At 48.8% G+C, this 20,902-nt stretch overlaps 1 protein-coding gene across 1 annotated transcript; it reads right to left on the reverse strand.

Moving 5' to 3' along the window:
- Positions 1–1,477: 1,477 nt before the first annotated feature.
- Positions 1,478–19,143, reverse strand: LANCL1 (LanC like glutathione S-transferase 1). Its single transcript, XM_084289683.1, has 9 exons — positions 19,027–19,143; positions 18,045–18,162; positions 10,415–10,622; positions 6,519–6,654; positions 6,003–6,149; positions 4,121–4,303; positions 3,457–3,633; positions 3,098–3,170; positions 1,478–2,256 (listed from the first exon to the last, which is right to left on the reverse strand). The coding sequence occupies exons 1-9, from the start codon at positions 19,108–19,110 to the stop codon at positions 2,180–2,182; spliced, it is 1,203 nt and encodes a 400-aa protein (XP_084145809.1). The 5' UTR covers positions 19,111–19,143; the 3' UTR covers positions 1,478–2,179.
- Positions 19,144–20,902: the final 1,759 nt, after the last annotated feature.

Below are 20,902 nucleotides of genomic sequence, written 5' to 3' on the forward strand. Positions count from 1 at the left end.
GGGTTGCACACCTACAGATGCTGTTTGGCTGGCAGCATTTGGGACATTTTTCATCTTATTGGCAACAAAAATGGAGCTGGGTGGCAGCGTCTTCAAGTGTGGTTTTCATTTATTTCTTGGAGTATGCAGCACTAGGTTTTTAAACCAAAACAGCACAATGAGTAATGTAATTTGTAGTTCTTAGTTGATGGTCACATGTGTATGCTTCTGACTACAAAGTCTATGCAACTATGGTTGTTGGAAAGAGAAAGCACCTGTGATCAAGAAGCTTTGGACTCCTGCAATACCAGGCTCAAGTGCCCCAGCAGCATTTACCTTCTGAAGGTGTTCCTGTAATCCACAGGCACTGTCCAGCTTATGGATGCATCCGGGAACATTTCAGCAAATTCACCAGCGTGGTGGCTGTGGCTTATCTTGATCTCTTCAGAAGTGAATCCTTGTCACAAAGTGGGGGGTAAAATAACCCAAAGCTTGGTCATTTTAGTGTTTCATTGAACAGCACTCCATTTGTCAGCTGTGTCTCAGCCCTGGTGATTTACCTGATTGATGTATGAAGCCTGGGACGCGTTGCTGCCGCAACACCAGGCTGCATGAACCACCTCCTCTGCAAAAGGCTGGGCTTTGAAGAAGGCAGCCTGCAGGGAATGCTTTCAACCCTTTGCTAAAACCACCCTTCGTGGAGGTTCTTTCAGGTCTGCCTACTCCACTGTTAAAGAAGAGACTGCCCTGCCTTCAGACACATGAGCTAGCTGTGAGCGTGTCAGCTGTGGTCCTCGGGACAAGTGCACTACGCTGGCTGGAGAGGGCTCGGCCTGCTGCTGCTGCATGCCCCTCTGTAGCCACTCACCTGCTTGTCAGTGCCCTCAGGCACTCACCAACTGCACCCTTGAAAGATCAAACCCACGTCCACCCCTGTGCGGGCCATGGAGCTGCCATCAAACAGCACAAGGGAGTGAAGTGGAGTCAGTAAGGTGCCCTGTGCTCAGTACTTGGGTCATGCTTGGTGCTAAGAACATGATTGAAGGGGTCAGGTCCCCAACTGCTGCAAATTAGCGTAGCATCAGCAAAGGACAAGGAAGCATATTTACCCCTTGCGAGTATACGGTGTGCTGACAGGTCAAGCCTATTTAACCTAGGGCGGATTTTCCAGTTGGATGGGTACACTTTGCATACTGAACTCCAGGAAGCAGTAACAAGTGACTCAAATTAACCAGGTTCAGGAAAGCTTATTAAAAGAAAGCCTTGAAACAACAGCTACACAGGCAACAGGCTAAACACTGAGAGGACTCAGTGGAATACATTTCTTTTCCTATGCTGCTGCTGGCAGCCACCTGTAATATTCACATACAGTTTTAAATAAGGACTGCAAAATAAGTTTTCAAAGCTAAGCAGCAGCAACCACAGCAGCAAGCAGTCTTAGCTTACTTAAATTGGAGTTTTCCATTAAATGATCAATGGACTTCTGCAAGACAGCAAGTAAGCACAAAAACTAGTGGATTATTTATTCGTCTGTCACTGGAAAAAAATGCACAAAGGAGCTATACATAATAGCCTTTGCCTATAAAGCACAGGTGTAAATTTTGGACGAAGCTTTGGCTTGTCAGTTCCAGCTGCGCCACTTGCAATCTGACATTAAAAAAAACATATATAAAGACTCCACAGCCCGTCATACTCACTTCTTATGGAGCAGCCCAGCTCCTAAACTACCTACTCCATGGATAGTCAGAAAGAAAACACTTAAAAGCATATTGCAGGGCAATGGTCTCAGTATTTCATCTTTTGTTTTCCAAAGGCAAACATCCTGCAACTATTTGTCAGCACAAAAGAAAAAAAAATAAATTAAATAGGCAAAGTTACATTCAATATAAATCTTTCTCCCAGAAAATGGGATACAGAAAATAGCAAAACTTTGTAGCCAACAAAATACTGTACATTTTCCCCCAGCTCCCGACTGCAGCCCCACATTTTCAAGAGACACCAGCAAACCCTGCATTCTGTGTTTTAAACTGAAACAACGCAATGAGATGACTGGAAATATTAGAGAACTTAGCGTGCCCTCTGAGGGATGGGTGGATGTTCGGTTAGGTAAACAACAATGAGTTTGGAAGGAGGAGAAAGCAGCGCTGAACTGCTCTTCCTAGTGCAGAAGGATTCAGGCAAAGAGCTGCCAAGCTCAGGTTTAGAGTTCAAATGCCGGGAACTTGGCCTTGGTTGGCACCAGCAGGTCAGCAAGAAAGTAAATGGTTCCAGCCATTCCTGAGAAGAAAAAAACAGGCAATGAGCTTCGGGAGATTCTGTATGAGCACCAATGCTATTGGTTATCCAGGGTGTGAATGAGTCAGGAAGACGGAAGAAAGGGAAATGTTTTCAGAAGGACCTAAAATAATTTCCAAAGTTTCCCAAGCAGCTTATGTACTTCTGTAGGTAGAGCCACCTACATTTAACATAAATCAAATGTTAAAAAACACCTGGGAAAACATGATGGGTCTCCCCACTTCCAGCCCCATCCCTTCTGGCTTTGCCTGGCTTAAGAATCTGAACATCTTTGCAAAACTTTGGACCCTGTGATATCCTCACTGATGCAGCTGCCCTTGTTTGCTGGCCTGCAGCGAAGCTGGGGAGACTTAGGTTACCTGGGGAACCAGTTCTTTCAGCCTTTAGCAGGAGTGACAAAGTGCTACAGGAGCCAAAAAGGCCTAAAAATGCAGCCTCACTTGTTCTTCACTCATGTTTGAAATAGAACTAGAAAGCCCATGGAGAATTTTCATCCTTAAAAAGGCACAGAGGAGAGATTGCCTGAGAAGCCAGGCTACCATAAGGCAGACTTTGACCTGCATCCATTAATGAATTCCCCTTGACATATGCATGCAGAATCTGTGCAGGAGGCCCAAGGGGACAAGATGCTCCCTCTAGCTGGAGCTCCTGGCCTGTCTTACAAGAATCTGCTTCTGGGAAAGAGTAAAATCAGTGAACACAATTTCCCTCCCATTCTTTATCGAGTTTTGCAAAGCCCTCAGTGGATCATGCATTCAGTTTTTTTCTGTGCAGGACTGGCTCAGGCCCAGGAGCAAAACACAAGCTCAGAAAAGGAGGTTACCTTCAAAGAGTGAGAACGGCGTATCTGGAGTCCGACACCCGTGCTGACCATAGCTTAAACACCACTCGGCAAACTGGGAAAAGAGGAACAAAAAGCGTATAAATTTTCCTGGAGATGTGTCGTAAAACAAATACCACCCTCATCTTCACATTAACCCTTTGCAGAACAAGGCTTCTGCAGGACATTCCTTCTGTGCAGGCTGTCAGGCAATGACTGCACTGCTCGAGGACTATGCTGGTGGAACTGGTCAGAGCTAGCTGCACCTCTGCCATGCTGGAAATGAGGTTTCAGAGGAAAAGGCCATGATGTAAAATATGCAAAAGAGAATAATCCTCTCCCTTCCTCACGCAGGCTCTCACCTTGCAGGCCCTGTACAAGTATTTCATGTTCTGAGTGAGGTTGTACAGTGCTAGGAAACCATAGGCATTGCCGGCCGTCCCGTGACAGAGCCCGTAGCCCTTCTTCAGTAACCCGTACTGCCAGATCACTTCTGCACACTGCAGGGCATCATTTAGGTACTGCTGCTCCCCAAACACCTGTAGAGACACAAAATATTCCCCCACGCTGAGGCAATTTCCTCCACACAGAGAGAGCAGCCCTGTGTGAGCGGGGTGGCCTGGGTTAATTAGCTCCTCTCCTGCCTACCAGTGTGACTTTACTGCCTGTTTTGGAGGATGTTTGGATGTGATGGATGGAGCTGTGTGACTGTTACTTACCACTCAATTAGCTACCACCATCAGCCACCTGCAACGGGACACCCTGCAAGACTGATGGGTTATTTTCAGAAATAAATTTAAAAACGTTAACTTAATAATTTTTAAAACAATTTAATTATAAAAATAATTAACAAAAATGAAGTCTTTAAAACATGAACTGGGTCAGTCAGTGGGCCCTGCGGGGTGATGATGTTATTTCTTTGTAAGAAGCCATCCTGCTTTCAGGCAGGAGGGTCTCGCATGTTTTCTGCATGATGAAATTCCACATTTAGGGGCCCCCAAAGGATCTTTGCAAGATTTCCGGTACCTTGTAGGCCTGGAGAAGCATGTAGATAACACCCGGTGCCCCATGGCACCAGTGGACGAGCAGGTCTCTGGTATCATCGATGCAGGGAGGGTAATTGCCCGATGGGAACTTGAGCTGGCAGACGTAATCCACACTGGGTTTGACTGCATTGTGCAGCTTTACTTGGCTCACTCCCAGGCCAGGCTAAAAGAGAGAAAGTGTTAAATCCGGGAGACCTTTCTGTCTCTCCCTAAAAGGTCCAAAATCCACTTAAAAGATAGAAACAAAGCCACCTATGTCCCTTCTTGCTCCTTGTAAATGACGTGTTTTCTTTAGCCCAGACTTTCACGTGTCCCAGGTACCTGCCTGGCCCCAGGCTGCCCTTCAGCAGGGACTCGTTCCCAGATACCTCGTGTATCCCCAAAACAAAGACTTCTCCAAGAGTGTAATGCAGCCCTCAAAGCAAGAGAAGAAAAGTCTTTTCCTGAAGATAAGGAAGAATAGTCTCAGGTACCCAGCTTTGGAGTAAAGAGGTAAATTGTATAAAATAAATTGTATAAAAACAGCAGGAAGGGTGAATACAAGGAATGATTCCAAGCACCTCAGCTCAGAGCTGCTGGGCCACCCCTCCAGAGGGGTGATGTTGTGTTTTCACAGATGTTTCTAGGTAATTGCAAGGCCTCAGATGAGAGCAAGGGAGGGGCTTCGGTTTCCCCTCCAAATGACACTGCCTGGTACGAAAACTGCACAGCTCTGACCTCCTGTGGCAGGCTGCAAGGAGGACTCCAATCTAGGGATCACGCTGTTCCCAGGCTGATGCCTTGGAAATAAGAAGTCAATACTTGTGCTGTAAAAGCACTGGAGACAGGAGTCCAACATCCTCCTCTGTGTGCCCCTTGTCTGCTTCCCCCAAGGGTTTCTGTACGTTATGCTCAGCTCGTCTAGGCTCCTTGTGCTTCACACAGCACGGCATTTTATGGGAGACTCAGACTTTACAATTTTTAAAACAGCCTAAAACTCAGTGCAAATCTGAGCGCACAGCAGCACACTGCTGTCTTCCTTGCCCCCAGTCAGCTGTTCTTTACTCCTGGGCAATAATCACCTCCCATCCTCTTCTGCAAAGCTCCTTCTGCTTCAAAAGCACCAACCACCCCTTACTCTCTGAGTCATGTTAGAGACTTAAATTCACAGGAACTCCGCTCCTGCATACAGGCATTAACTTTGAGGCTCCTACTTCAAACGTGAAAAAAAGCTCAAGCCCTGGTGAATTTTTTCCACCTGCTGTGAGTTAGGTCTAAAAAAATATACTCCAAACCCCCCACACCTATATCTATGAACCTTGCTATGTTAAAATAATTTGCATTGCTCAGTGGGCACTCTTAATGCTTTGAAGATGCAATGTTGTTTATTGCTGTTATTACAGAGCTTAAGCACTGTAAATTTATGCACAAGGTGACCCACACAGGGGAATTATCACGCTGATTTCAGAGCTAGGGCAGGGAAGATTCCCAGAACTCTGCTGAGTTGTATAAAACTGTAAGAAAGGCAGCTTCAAAGCAAAAAGGCACCGCAGCTCCCAGCTGCTTTATGGAAGTAAAAAGTCCCACAACTTTAACATTTAGATAGAAGGCCTGACCTTGGAAGGCATTTCCCACTGTTCTTCTATGCATATGATCTCTTTCACCATGTTTTTGTTACAGGTTATTGTTCTGTAACGATCTGAGATTGCTCCAAGTAACCAACTCAACAAAATAACGCAGAAAGCCCCCAGATACCAACAAAGGGAAATACATTATAAAGATGTCTTGCCTAGCCTGACACCGCCCTGAGCCTATTCAGAAGCCCCTCCTTGTAGGAAAGTGAAACAAGTGCTACCAGCCTCTCCCCTCCAAGTGCCTCTTACCTGCATGAGATAGTAGTAAATGCCAGCCAAGCCGTGGGCTGCCCCGACGTAGTACTCCTGGTACCACTCGTACATCAGCGGGCTCTTAGTAGTAAAATTCCTCCTTTTGGCCAAGCTCTCTCCAGAGGCCACAACTGCTTCGCAGACCTGTGGGTGGGAAGAGATGTGGGTGAGGGAAATGCTGCTGTCTTGGAGCCAGCACAATGGGTATCCTGATAAAAAACAAAGCTGCTTTACTCCCCTGGTGCAGTGGGGAGCACGGTTGAAGGAGTGAGAGTGATGTCAATTCAGTCCGGGCATTTACATAGAGAGAGGGGGGGAGGAGGGGGATGTACTGCTGCTTCTCTTAAAAAGAACAGCAGGAGGGAAACCTCAAGGTGGTTTCTCACTTGTTGCCAGAATTGTCTGCATCTGGCACTGATTTTTTACCTGCTCAAAGGTGAGTGGGATGGGAAGAGACAGCTAACGAATCAGCAGGTGGCTAATTCAGCCTCTGCTGTTGAGAAGCCGCAGTACCTGCTGGATGTGACTTTGAGGGATCTTTTCCTCTCCGAAGTGCTTGTTCACAAAAAGCAGTGCATACAGGTAGCCCATGCGGCCATACAGCAGTTCGTCTGGCACTCGGGGGTCAACCTTGTGTAGGTGGAGCAAACTATAAAGAAAAATTCACGAGGGTGATCAGAGGACAATCAAAGCCATGTACTCAAGTTGTAAGACTGGAACTAAAAACAAACAAACACCAAAAAAAACACAACACAAAACAAAACAGTTTGTCCCCCACTCCTGCCCACGCCCTGAGATCTGTCAGACAAGTCCCCGTGTCTCAGCATCCCAGTTATGCAGGGTACAAAATCTCTCCTTCTCCTCTGCTTTTTGTTTGGCTTAATGCTTTAGTCTGTTTAGTTCCCTGCAATGCTGCATGCTGGCAAGTCAGGCTAGTGCTGCAGGTATGTGAGAAAAGCTCACCCCTTATTCTCCAAAGTCCTGACAGCAAAGCCTCTTTACTGCCATGCCTGCAGGGCTCCAGAGCTACGCTGTCAGTGGCGGGAGCTAGAAATCTAGGTAAGAGGTGGGGAGAAGCACCTGGACATGCTGTTTAACATCAAGCTTCTGTAGGACACGGAAGAAGCCTTCTCTAGGAAGAGTTAAACAACAGTGGGCAGCTCAGGGGAGCGTGAGTGCTGTGGGCTGCCTGTGGGGCAGCCCCACGATGACAACTGCTGGGTTGGCACCAGGCTTTAGCCCACAGCTGCAGAGTGGGAGCTCTGCTGGAGTCTGAAACTTTCTGAGCCATTTCAGTTATGGTGTTGCGAAGCTGGTGATATTCCCGTTGTGCTAATGGTGACAGAGCTCTTCAGGATGGTACTCCATAGTCCAATTCACTCTCAGCACAAATCTTCCTTTTTGCCCCTCTGCACACTGCCCTCAGGGCTGGAGGTCCTGCCGTGTCAGAGCAGCAGGCAGGGCTGGGACTGGTTCTGGCTTTATTTTCCTGTTCGTCTCCAAGAAATGATGGCAGAGAAATGATGGCACTCCGAAAAACGCCATCACTTTTGAAACACCACCAAAAGCAGCTCCAAGGCTGCTTCTTCAGCTGATTCCTGCTACAGCTGCAAGAGGGAAAGGGCTAAAACAGGAGAGCACTGTGTGCAGGGTTTCCCCATCACAGCAGCGTGAGGAACAGAAGATGCACTTTGGCAGCCCTTGCTCCCAGGCAGAACGAGGTGCTGCGAGGGGAAGAGGCAAGCAAATGTCCCAGGTACCCTCAGAGCAGAGAGAGGACACTGGGCTCTGTCTCCTTTTGGCAGGAGGGTTTCCCTTGGCACTGGACTCAAAGTGAGCAGAGATATCAGAGGAGAAAGGAGAGAACAACATCTCGAGGTGGATTGGCCCTGTCTCCTCTTGCATCGCTCCCTGGGGAGGTTTCTTACGGATTAAACCCAAGAGACAGCTTTTGCACACGAGGCTAGGAATAACCAGGGGCCTGGCAAGCCTGTCTGGCAGGGATCCTGCTCCCAGCTGCGTGGGCTGAAGGGAAAGCCCTGCTGCTTCCCCATGTCCTCTGTCCCCACATCCAAGGAAAGCAGATAACAAGGAGGGCTTCCAAGGAGGAAGGCGGCGCTTCAGCAGACAGGCAGTGCCCAGCAGCAGGCTGGCAGGAACAGATGCTGGCTGGTGATGATGCTCAGCTCCGAGGATGTCAGGAAAATGTCAGGTGCAACAGCAGCAATGGGTGGCTGGATAAAAAGTAACACCCATGCTAAGGATTTTCAGCAGTGTGGATGTAAAATCTCCTCTTACTGAGGAAATCTGGAGCAGCTGGAGCTACTGTTCTTGCTCCCTTCACGTTTCTGCTTCTAGCTGCCTTCCCAGCCAGGGCCATCAGGGGAGAAGCTTGCCAGCAGTTGCTGTCCTTTTAGATCCACGGGGCAGGGCTGCACAGCATGTGTGCAGTGAGATACCCAGGCTGCTGCTGTACAGACTACAGTCCGAACGTGTTTCTCAGGTGTGAGGGGGATAAAAAAAAAAAAAAAAAAGGGCCCTGAAAGAAAGAGCCACTGCTCGCAGATCAGGCTGTTATCTCAACTGCCAGAAATCACTAGTGTCTGGTCAGAGGGAAAGTGAGGCAGCTGCAAAGCAAGAGGGGGGATTTATAAGCCACTGGCTCTAAAAGCACACCGCTGACCTGCTGAATTGGGGGGGACAGCAGGGAAAAGAGCTCCTGGAACACAGCTCCGATTTTCACACGGTCTCGGAAAATGGGCTGCCCTGAAACGTTACTCTCCTGAGCATAAAAGCACATTTCTTGGTCACAAACTCATTTAGGCAAGAGCAAGGCAGAAAAGTAAGCTCCTGTCTTTCCCACTGCAGGGAGAACCTGGCTGGTGAATTCTCTCCTCAGCACCTGAAGATGAGGCGCTTTAAAAGGCAGAACACAATGGAGAGAGGCTCTCCTTCCCCACAGCGGTAACAGAAGGCCACTTTCCAGGCACTGCATAACTTAGCAACCCTTCTGTAACTAAACAGCATATTCAAAACCCACTGAAGAGCTTTGATCAAGGGAACTACTTCTCAAAGAGAAATACTCTCTTTTTAAAGGTAGCATGGTCAGGCTAACTGCTCTGGGAATTGGTGGTAGAGCAAGGACAGCGTAAATGTTCCTTCAAAAATGCCACAATTTTCTCTTTCTTCCTCTCAGATGTATGAAGAAACCCATTTTCAAGGCTCTGCCCTCATTATGCCATTAGATGGCAGTGCAGGATTAATCACCAGTTTCCATTCTGCCACAACACTGTAAGCAGAACAGCAGGAATATGTGAGGGGGAGATTACAGCAAGAAAGATCACGGATTTTCCATAACTTGGGGCTCATGTACTGACCACAACTGGCTGCTAATAGTTGGCAGATCAGTTGCCTTGTTAGCAAATACATTAATCACAGTGAGATTCATCACTTGGACACAGTCTTAAGGAAAATCCAAAGCACAGAGTATTTTAAGAATAAAAAAGGGAGATCTGTCTTCAGACTGACCACATCTGTGTAAATGAGAAGCTATTCTTAGTTGAAGGAGTGGGAACGGGGTGCTCAAGTCATACTGGACCCTCAGATAGCCATTCCTGACGTTTTTAATCCGTATCATGCATGATGTGCTCATGGCTGTTTTAAGGACATTCAGCGTCATTCTGAAGTGCCTGGGTTTTGTCTTGTTTGTGTGCTGACCACTCATGAACAGCACCTCTGTGCAGGGCTGTTTCTCACCCTCTCAAACTTATCTCCCTTAAGCAAGAAAAGCTTGCAACTGCAATCTCCTCCTCTCTTTTTCTTTCCTTCCTCTGCCATTTGCTGATCTGATTGTAGGACTGCTTCTATGTCCTGTTTTTTCTTAAGTATCCAACAAAAATACATCTGAAAACAGTTGAAGGAAGGCAGGAAATAGAAATAAATGAATCATAACCAGCTGCATTCAGCAGTTGAAAAGGATGCTGTCAATCGTAGGTCTAAGTCAAAGCCAATTAACAAATAGTAAGTGGAAGCAAGTGACACATTTCTCCTTTTCCTCAAAATGGCAGTAAAACTAAATTTAATAAGGGTTCCAAAAAAATCCCAAACCTCCCGTTAGTTTTATTTATTTATTTTTTAATTTGGGCAATTTTTTCCCAGTGTTACCTGAATTATTTCTGAAGTGGCAATGCCAGCTAAGCACTATCCTTGCTCCCCTACCTGCAGCCCCAGCCAGGCAAGCTTCTTCAGGGCAGACGTTTGCGTTGCCTTGCTATGTGAATGGATTCCCTGCCTCTAAGACTGCCAAAATCTACTCAGGCTTGGAGGAGAGGGCCTGGAACAAGCCCAGACCAGTTCTACAAGCAAGTGCAGGATGAACGTCAGGTCGAAGACATAACCAGGCATTTTACCGAGTGATGCAGTCTTCTGACTGCTTCTGGTTCTGCAGTTTGTGGTAGACGACAGCAGCCACTGCCAGAGGCCCGGCATCGCCACACAGGAACGTGATGGATCGTTTCGTCAGGCAGCTCAGGCTCTTCTTCACGTACTCCTGGGCCACCTGGAGGTAGGCTGGGTCTCCGTACACATCGTAGAGGTGCAAGTACAGCAAGGCAATGCCTGCGGAAGGAACACTAAGATTGTAACCCTCAGAAAAGTTTGCATCTTGGTTGTTTTAACACTAAAAGCCTGGCCCTCAGCCTCATCTTAGGCATAACCCCCGGCGGCAGCATCCACACCTTCTTTTCCTGCTTTGTGCCTCATGCAACTCGTGAGTGGGCTGCAAGTGGAGACAAACAGCAGTGTCTGACCCAGGAAGGCCTGGAGGACAGCAGAGCCTCTGAAACACAGGTTACATGCTGTTTTAGTAGTTGGGAGCAGAAGAGGAGACCTAGGCAAAGCCACCTAAACCTACAAACTGTGCCTGGGACTGTGGTGCAATACAGTGAAATTAAAACAAAACAAGCCACCAGAACAGCAGAAAACATCAGGCAAGACAGGACTTGTGGCAGAGTGGTGCTGAGCTGTTTGCCTGTCTCAGCTGCTCCTTCCCATGCCAGGAGGTGAAGGGCTGGGTCCCTTAGCTTGGATCTGATTAAAGTGACACATCATCAGCACTGAGAAGCATCCTATTGGGCTCTATTTTTTTTAATTTTATTATTATTATTATTATTTTTTCCCTTCCCACTGGGAAGCATGAGCAAGACTGCTACACATCTGTGGAGACCAGCTGCTGATGAGCAGGTCCCAAGCCCTACTAGAGGGGCTGGTGCATCCTACAAAAGAGAAGAGGCTGCACATTGTTGTCAAGAGTAGCCCTGGTCTGAAAAAGATAAGCTACCTGGAACGCTGGAAATGGCTGCGTGGTCTTCCCTGGATGTTTTGAGTGGGGTGGGCAGTTACAGAAAGAGCTCTGCTACTAAGAAGTCGCAGCAATTGCTGTCCCTGGGCTCTGCCTGCCCTGCCTTCATCCAGCTCTTGAAGCTTTTAGTATGTAGCTGCATTTGAAAGGTCTGCCACGTTCAAACATCCTTCTGATCTGGAAAGCATCCTCAAACATGCACTGGAGAAAGCTACTGGTCTGTATCCCTCTGAGAAAGGCTCCTTTCTCTCCTCACCAGCAACTATTTCTGTGAAGCCACAGATTCTGTGTTTAAGCCTAAATTAATTGAGCCAACCTCTGCAGATTTTGGTGTTGCAAGAGGGGTAGGGTAGGAAGAAACATGCTGCACAATTACTTTCTACGGTACCGAGGACAATTTTAAATTTAGATCACTTTCTCATTTTGCACAGGTAATCTCCAAAGCTTCGTGCTACAGACAATTCAATTTCACATGTATATTAAGGGCAAATTTCCATTTCCCGCTGAAGTTAATAACCTTGTCCTCTCTCAAAGCAGTTTCGTGTCAGTATTTCCAGGGAGAGAAGCCCAGCTGCATGGTACCATCACTCAGCTTTATAAGGACGTGGACACGAAGCCTTGCTTTAAGGAGAACCCTCCTCCTTCAGCCAGCAAATGCAAAGCAACTCTCCTTGATTTATTTAGCACCTAGCACAGCCTCTAGGCTCTTAATAGGCCTGATAGCTGTCTGAGCACAACTTGCACTCTTGAGTTATCTGCTTTAATATACAACTTTTTGCTTTCTAAGTAGCTTCTATTCCCACCGCCATCATACCACCCTAATTACGTACGTAACCCACACCAAGAATGATGCTAGGACCGAATTCTGAGAAAGTAAATGTCTCACCATTGTTTTCCTCTGACTTCCTCGCCTCTCCTCTTTTAAACATTTCTCATCCTCCTTCCCTCCCAGCCCAAGCATTCTCTAACAATCGCTCTTTTGGAAAAGACTCCAAAAAACATTCATCTACGTTAAGGGATGGGAGTAAAAGCTTTGCTTGCCCAAATCATTTGTCTTTCCTTCTTCTTTAAAAAAGAAAAGCTGTCAAACTGCATCTAAAGACAATTTTCTCAACTCATGCCTCAAGGAACTCATGCTCCCAGGACGATCAGCAGGGCACGAGGCAGTGCTACCTGCGAGCCCACAAGTAGGGAAAACCAGCAGAGAGCAGAAGCACGCACAAAACCATGGTATTTACAGATGCACGTAGAAGGATACCAAACGCAGCCACCTGTGTGGGAAATGTTGCACACTGACCTGCCTGCCAAGATGCAGATGGTCATTTCAGAGGCAGTGCGGTTTGCAGACAGAGTTTCCCCTGATGGAATTGGCTCAAGTAAGCTGTGCTGCTCTGCAGAAGTTAACCCACAACTCTGCCTCAAGCCCTCTCCGCTACCTTCCTCACCCCAGCTGTGAGGTTTGTAGGGTTGGCAGGCTTACATGATGGGTTTTTGGTATGCTTTCTGTGCCATACACACATCGCATCCTTGATCATCGCATCCCTGTAGACAGTGGATCTGCTCCACTACCATGCACCTTGGAGGTCTGTGCTCAGTGTCACAGCTGGAAGTGCCTGTGACCTGTTTTTGTGACCTCTGAGACCCCCGATTGTTCCCAGCAGAATTGCCACACTGCAGCTGTCATCTGCTGCTATTGCCAAAAATTTATGGGCTTTGTTCTGTGTTATCATTAGTCTTTCCTCTCTCTAGTTTCTCCAGACTACATTTTTTTCTCCTTGCAGTGTAAGGCCTTGCTGCATACCCACAAGTGACAGAGAATGCATCAGACATCACTTGGTGGTGCAGGACAGCGGTGAACATGTGAGTTATTGACAGCACATCCTTTTAGCAGGGCTCTGATCACCAAAACTGCCATCCCTAGGGTGCAGGGAGCCAATGCACTGGAGAAAGAATGACCGAGACACCTGCTGGCTGCAGAGAATCACAAGGCAAAAATCAGTTTTGTATCTCACATCAAAGCCTCTTTATTTAACATCTTCACTAGGACTGTAAGCAGCATCTCCCTCCTCTCGCCATCCGGTATCAGCAGATGTAGAGGGTTGCTTTGTGTTAAAGGCTTCTTTTGGGGAGGCATAGGAGGAGACTTAAACGCACACAGTGGGAACAGATGTGTTTGCATCAATCACCTAATGCTGATGGTCCTGATTTTAGAAGCCATTGCCTCCAGCAGAGCAGACATTGCTGTAGACAGAAGACAAGTTCTTGCTGGAGAGCTAAAGTGCTGCAACAGGCTGAAAAAAAAAATCTCTCTCTACCATATGACCATTCTGTTGGTCAAAACGAAGTAAAGCTCTGTCTGGACTTGCCCCCAGGCTCCTTCTGTTGGGTTGCACCACCACTGCCAACCGTTCTGCTGGCAGGAGACAGCAGTGAGACAAAGCTTCCCCCTCGTGCTGGATGAAGGTGAGAAGGAAGCACTGCTGGGTGTCAGCTCTGCTGCAGTCCCCTTGTTGACAACAGCAGGGGGACGCCCATGAGACTGCTCTGTACGTGCCTCCTTCCCTTTGTGGGGAAGCTGCTGCCCGTTCAGGTGCTGGACAACACCAGCAGCTGACCCAGCGTGGGCCTTTCCCAGAGGTCCCCAGGTTGGTACAGGAGGAGATTTCTGGGTCACTCAGCCAGGCAGTACCCTTAAAGCAGGATGTCAAATCTAGAGGGAAGAAGCACAACATGATCTCTGCACGGAGCAAGAAAGCCTGATGGTTTGTAGTGGGAAACCTGATGACATTTTAATGAGTCAGGCATGGGGTAAAAGTTACGGAGGGGGTGGAAAAGCTCTACTGCCCAGCTCAAAGGATAATGAGCATCTTTTCTGGTGCAGAGGTGTGGGATGTCATTTCACACTCACAAATTCATGTCAAAGGCGTGTTGAATGGGAAAATGAGCTGTCTTCTATAGAGGGTCTATTGTCCTGTGTTTGAAACTGCCTGGGGGCTCACAGGTGCATTTTATTGCAGCTTGCCTTCCTAGTGTGTTGTGGGATATGGGGTGTCTCTCAGGATGCCTCAGATTCTCCGACAAGAAAACCTGGTAATAACGCTTTTGTAAAACTTACTTTTCTCCTTCTGAGAAAAAATCAAAAAAATAAACAACCCAGCCCAAACCGAAATACCCTTTACCTCATCACCAAATCCTAGAAGAGGCTGGGTTAGAAGAGACATACAGAGGTCATCTGATCCAACACCCGGAATTAAAGCCAACTTCAAAATTACACCTCATTGCTCAGAGCCTTGCCCAGTCTAACACTTAGCATCTCCAAGAATGGAGACTGCACAAAAACTGCCCACCAGGCACCTGGCAGGATGTGGCTTATGAGGGGGACACAAAGCATTTTCTCTCCTCAAATGTAGCCCCACTGCATTTTACTCTGTAGGGATTGTCTGAGCATTTCTGTTTTTCTCAACAGAGCTGTAAAGGGATGCAAGTTCTCCGGGTTATGAGGTTAAAACTAGGATATCACATTGAAGTGAACAAAAGGCATTTTCCCAGAACCTCTCTTGAACTGGTACAGTCAGAATTTCTACTCGTTCTTAAGTGGCTTTTCTTTCATCTGGCGTGTCCTTTGAAGAGTCCTTTCAAAAGGCAGCTCAGCCCTTCTCTGCTCCACTTGCCCAGAGGCCAGCTGAAAGCTGCGGCAGGGGCAAGCCACCTGGACTCACTGGTTTGGTTCAAAGGCCCTCAAGCTCTTAAAGCCATGACTAGTACATGGCTCAGGAAGGGAATGCTTGCATGGGAAACAAATCCCAAAAGCACTGGCAAAATGGGCGGGCAGGAGAATCTCTCCCTTCCACAGCATTTCAGAGGGCAGACCACCCCATCATCTTGGGACATCAACAGCCAACAGGGAGCAGACTCAAGAGCTTCCCAGCTTTTGCAGTCAGCAAAGAGGTGCCAGCAGTGAAGTCAGACTTGTTCCATTTCTTTTCCACCATCTGTCCTGCCAGTCTAGCTGGTCTTTCAAGCACAGCCTCCTGCGCTACAAGGAGACCACCACATACCTGTAACTCTTAGGCATCATCATGTTTGACAACAGGCAAGAGCAGCATACTTCTGCAAGGATTTGAACCGCTTCTGATTCAAAACTAACTTCGGGCAGTTTACCTTCCCTCGGTCAATACTTTGGTACCAGTGAAACAGATTAAGACCGCAAAAACTTTTGCAGCAGTCTAGCTAAGCTGATTATAAGAGAAAACAACACAACAGCTGAGCCTGCTCTACAGCCAGGCACGTACCAGGCTTTGCCTACAGGGCCCTGATCTCTCCGGGGAACTGAATGAAACCGTAACAAGCAGATTCAAACGTGTTTTGAGGGCATTCAGCTGTACACTGCATAATCTGGATCCAAAGTGCACTGTCACTGCCTCTGAGCTGAAAATGCAAGTCCTACCTTCCCTCCGCTCCAACTTCACGTGCCAAGAAGCTGTGGCTGTGTGGGGGAACAGGGCTCTCAAGTGTGTTGGGAAAGAAATAGGCACCAAAGCAAAATGCCAGCATATGCTGTGTATTACAGGGTGTAATGTAGTACGCTCAAGTATGTTACATTTCACACAGAGTTTACGCTAAGAGAGGCACATTTCAAATCTCCCTTATTAGCGGCCACAAGAGTGCGGGTTGATTTCAGACTGCTGGGCAATGATTTACATGAGAAGATACTCAACAAGCCTCTTCTACTTAAGCAATTAAGGGAAAAAGCTGCTGTCTTGGCCCAATTAATTTGCTCTCTGGAAACCAGCACTGAATAAATTAATATAGCTAGGATTAGAAAAGAAAGGAGGATGACTCACATACAGCGTAATATCTGCAAACTTCACTTCTCTGGCTGTGACCCGCAGGAAATCTGTCCACAGGCTTTTTCTAATCCTATTAGCCAAGGCAAGAATGTTGTATGCCCAATGAGGAATGATCCCAGGGAGGAAAAAAAAAAGAGAAATGCCTCTCAAGAAACCGCTTTCCAAAATAATAAAAAAAATAAATTAAAAAAAAAAAAAAAGAGAGCAGAAATCCTACCAGAACTCAGCCACTGTCACTTTCCAACATGAGGCTCCTTAAGGCCACCCTATGAAAAGGGAAGTGTTTACCTTCCCCTGCAGACTTCCAGCTGGCTGTCCTGCTTTACCTCCTGAATTCCTCTGGCCAGAGGTAGACTGCTGCCAAGCCAAGCAGCATCATCATACCTGAAGGCCATCATCACATCCAGAGTGCTCTTCACACAAAGGGAGCTGAGGGAAGGCTGAACTCCTCTCTCCCAGATTAAGCTCAGCCAGTACTGAACAGAAATTCACACACAGCAGCAGCAAAGTGCTGCCAAGCAGCAAATGAAAAGAAAAAAAAAAAAAAAAAAAAAAGAAAAACACGCAATAGTCTTCTCCCACGCTGGAATTCAACAGCGGCATGGTAGCATTTCTTATGAACTGTGTTGGAGTGGTCTTACTGCTTGTTTACCTTACCAAAATTTTCAAGCAGCCATTTCTGGCACTGCTTTCACCAAGCTGCAACATTAGCTTAGCATCAACACAATGATCACTGTTCTTCTAGCAAAATGTTGGCATCAAGTTCCATTGCATCTAAGCACAAACCAGCCATGCCCAGATTACAGCATGGAAAATTGCCATTTAGGATCACAATGTATTGAGGAAAATAAAGAAAAAAGCCATGACAGCAAAAAAAAATAATAAATCCTTCAGCAGTCACAAAAGTAACTGCACCTATCCCAAGATCCCTCCCTAGAGCCTGGCACAGCGCAGAAAGAAGCGCCTTGAAAGCTGACAAAGCACACAGCAGAATCCAAAAGCCAAAAAGGATGAGGCAGAGAAATGTGTCCTCCCTGCCTCCAGGGGGTAGGAATAGGGTGGGGAAGGTAGGGCACGCTCCTAAAGTAGGAAGAACAGGTTGAAAATGCACCACGGGAAAAAGACAAACTCCTGGAAGCTTAGGATAGAAGGGTTTGTGCGAAGAAGGCTTCCATTCATAGTTATATTTGCATTTCTGCTCCCTCTAACAGCTCCTAGAGCAGAACAAGCCCTGGCTGAGTGGAGGGACACTACCTGGGGAGAAGGAATAGTGCAATTTGACAATCAAACATCGTCACAAGATAAAACTCAGCCCAAGCCAAAAAGATGGACTGGACATTAGTTCAGGCTCTAAGGTCATGCCTGCCACTCTGCAAGAAGCCCTTACAGGAAAATGGCCTGCTATGCACATAGGCGTACTTCACAGAGTAGTAGTTATAAACACCCTCAGCACAGCCATATTTGGAGCCAGTCTCTTCGAAGGCTCCAATATTTGCTCTCAAGAAGATGCATCTCAATCCTCTCGCTTTATTTGTTGCAGAAGTGTGGCACTGTTACTCAAGATCTAGTCTTACTTACCTTGCAATGCTATGGTCCTCCCTTTGCAGTTTGAGTTCTGCTGCCAAAAAAAGGTGAGTCACTGAACGACAACCCCTTGGTTTAACAGATTAAACCATCATGCGGGAGAAGTGCCATTCACGATACAAATCTGCTGTCGTCAAACTACAAAGAAACAGGGGCTGACTTAGCCTAACCTTGAGGACAGTTTCAGAGGGGTTGAGCTCCCTTCTGAGCAGATGGCTGATTTTTGTGCCCAGGGGGCCACCCTACCTGTCCAGCCAGTGTAAGCCGTGCAGTCATGGGGGTCAGCACACTTGAGGCCCCTCTCCATCTGCTGGAGCAGCTCCCTTATTTTGTTGTTCAGACGCTGCGTGAACTCAGGCGTCAGCTGTGCAGAATCAAGAAACACCAGAGAAAGGCAACATCAGCACACCGGGAAGGTCTTGGTAAATGGCTGAACGCGTGTGAAAGCGCCTGGGGGCACACACCAGGAATTTTCTCCAGCTGCTGGCAGCATTCACCTCCTAGCAAATATCCAAGAAGTCTTTGCCAGCAACTGCTACCCCACCACCACCAGGGCCATGCCCTGCCCTGAGGCTGCAGTGCCAGCACCTGTAAGGCCTCAAAGCCATGCTGGAGGAAGATAATTTCTTGTCCTGGCTTTAAACCACGGCCAGAGATGGGCAGGTTGGAAGCTATCTTAGAAGTCCTGGGCACCTTCTTCTTTCTGGAAAGCTCTGCTGGGATAGGATTGTCAGGTCTTTAACCTCTCAGGAACAGCTGGGCCACCACACCAGAAAGAGCAAAAAACCTGCAAAGGGTTTCTGTGACCTCAGGTTTTGCCAGTGCCACAGGAGATGCTCCGATAACCATCCACCTTGGAGGAGGACACAGCGGCCGAGCTCTCACCTTACCACGGGCATACGAGGACCACGACACCACACACCCTCACCCGCTGCCACCCCCTGCCACACAGCCCCTCGGTACAAAACACAGTCACCGAGATCACCCCAAAACCTTTTATTTTGCTTTAAAAAAAAGACCAGAAAGCCCACTTCTTTTTTTGCTGTTGCTTAAGAAAGCCCACCCTGGGAGCCCCCCCAGGGCACCCCCCAGCCTGAGGGGCCTCTCCCCGCAGCCCCCGCCAGGCGCGGGGCCGCGCTGGGAGGGACTCGGCGGGCGGCCGGGGCAAAGCGGCAACCCCCGGCCGCTCCCCCCCCTCACCCAGCCCGGTCACCGCGGCCCCACTCACCCGCCCGGCGGCATCGAAGTAGCCGGTGGCCAGGGATTTATCGTAGTCCGCGTAGGGGTTGGGCAGAGCCCGCTGCGCCATCATGGTGCCCGCCGCTCGCTGCCCGCCCCGCCCAAATGGCGGCGGCCGCCGGGAGGCTGCAGGAGGCCGGGCCGGGGAACGCCGCCCCACAGCGCCCAGCCCCAGTCCCAGCCCTATAGCGAGGTGTGGGGCTTGGGTCGTGGTCTGAGTCCCCGTGTGGGGCCGGATCGCAGGGTTTTAGGGGTCCTCTGAGGCTTTGGGAGCCATTTTGGCTGGCTCTGAGGGACGTAGGACGGGGGAGTTTGTGGGTGCCTTGCTGCTGGCTCTGGGGGGTTTTAAGGATCCTCTGGGACTCCCTGCAAATGTTCCTGTGGGGTTTGGGAACTCTGTGAGGTTTAGGGGATGCCTTTTTGCTGGAGCTGTGTGATTTCAGGGCCCTGTCTACCTGGTTGCCTGGAGTTTGTAGGTGCTGTGTGGTTTAGGACACCGTTTGGCTGGCCCTGTGGTGTTTAGGGGGCCCTGTGAGGCTTAGGCTGTGTGGTAGCTGCATGAGGTTAAGGGTCCTGGTGGGGTTTAGGGATCCCATGTGTTGGGCCCTGTGGGGTTTGCAATTCCTGTGGGGCTTGAGGCTCCTTTCAGTTAATGCCAAGGGACTCTGAGGGCCCTGTGAGGGTTTGGGAGCCATTTTGTGTCTCTGAGGGATGTGGGGAGTTCATGGGCACCTTGCACCTGTCCCTGTGGCGCTTAGGGGCTCTGTGGGACTGAGGGGTTCCCTGCAGCAGTTCCTGTGGGGTTTGAGGTATATTTTGATTGTTTCAGTGGAGTCTGGGGACCCTGGGGGGTTTGGGCAATACCTTTTTGCTGGACCTGTGTGATTTGGGGGCAGTGTCTATTTAGCTGTGTAGGGCTTGCAGCTGCTGTGAGGTTTGGGGCACCTTTTGGCTGGCCCCAAGGGGTTTAGGGGGTTCCACTGGGTTTAGGGATCCCCTTTTGTCTGGACCTGTGTATTTTGTGGGTATTATGTTGCGTATCCTGTGGCATTTAGGGGGTCTTGTGAGGCTTATAGCTGCATGAGGTTACGAGGCCCGGTGGGGTTTAGGGGCCCCATGTGGCTGTCCCTGTGGGGCTTGGGGTTCTTGTGGGGTTTAGGGAATCCCTTGTGGCTGGCTCTGTGGTATATGGGGCCTGTTGTAACTGATCCTGGTATTTAGGGGACTCTTGGGGGGCTTAGAGGCCCTGCGTGGCTGGCCCTGTGGATTTTGCAGGCCTTGTGAGATTTGGGGCTCCTTTTGGCTGACCCTGAGTGGTTTAGGGGCCCTACAGGGCTTAGAGCCCCCATGTGGCTGCCCCTGTAGGGTTTCGGGCTCCTTTTGGCTGGCTCTGAGGAGTTTGGGGGCCCAGAGAGTCAGGCCTTGTGGCATTTAGGAGTCCCTGTAGTGTTTAGGCTGCATAGGCAGCTGCATGAGGGGGTCCTGTGGGGTTTGCATGCCCTACTGGGTTTTAGGGGCCCAGTGGGGTTTAGGATTCCATTATGGCTGTCCCTGTGGGACTTGCAGGCCTTGTGGAATTTAGAGGCCCCTTGTGGCTGGCCCTGCAAGATTTATAGGCCTCCTGTGACTCCGTCTTTGAAGCTTGAGCCCTGTGGGGTTTCAGGGGCCCCAGTGGGGTTTTGGGCCCCACATAGTTAACGCAATGGAGCTGGAGGCCCTGTGGATGTGGTGCCTGCCTGGTGCAGGTGGTGGCAGAGAGTCTGCCCCAGGAGCACGCGTTGGGCCCTGCTTCCCTCTAGCAGCAGCACTTTACCCGGCTGTGAGGCCTGACACAGCACAGATCTGCACTTGCTGCTCACCTCCAG

The sequence above is a fragment of the Netta rufina genome (genome assembly GCF_964035555.1).
Source record: "Netta rufina genome assembly, chromosome: 6".
Taxonomy (NCBI): Eukaryota; Metazoa; Chordata; class Aves; order Anseriformes; family Anatidae; genus Netta; species Netta rufina.

What these genes read in the sequence shown, in the direction of transcription:
- LANCL1 (XM_084289683.1), bottom strand. Translation starts at nt 19,110, where the DNA reads ATGATGGCGCAGCGGGCTCTGCCCAACCCCTACGCGGACTACGATAAA. An exon ending in ACTTCGATGCCGCCGGGCGG is followed by an intron (nt 18,163 to 19,026) that starts GTGAGTGGGGCC and finishes GATTCTGCACAG; the next exon opens with CTGACGCCTGAGTTCACGCA. An exon ending in ACTTGTACAGGGCCTGCAAG is followed by an intron (nt 3,171 to 3,456) that starts GTGAGAGCCTGC and finishes CTCTTTTCCCAG; the next exon opens with TTTGCCGAGTGGTGTTTAAG.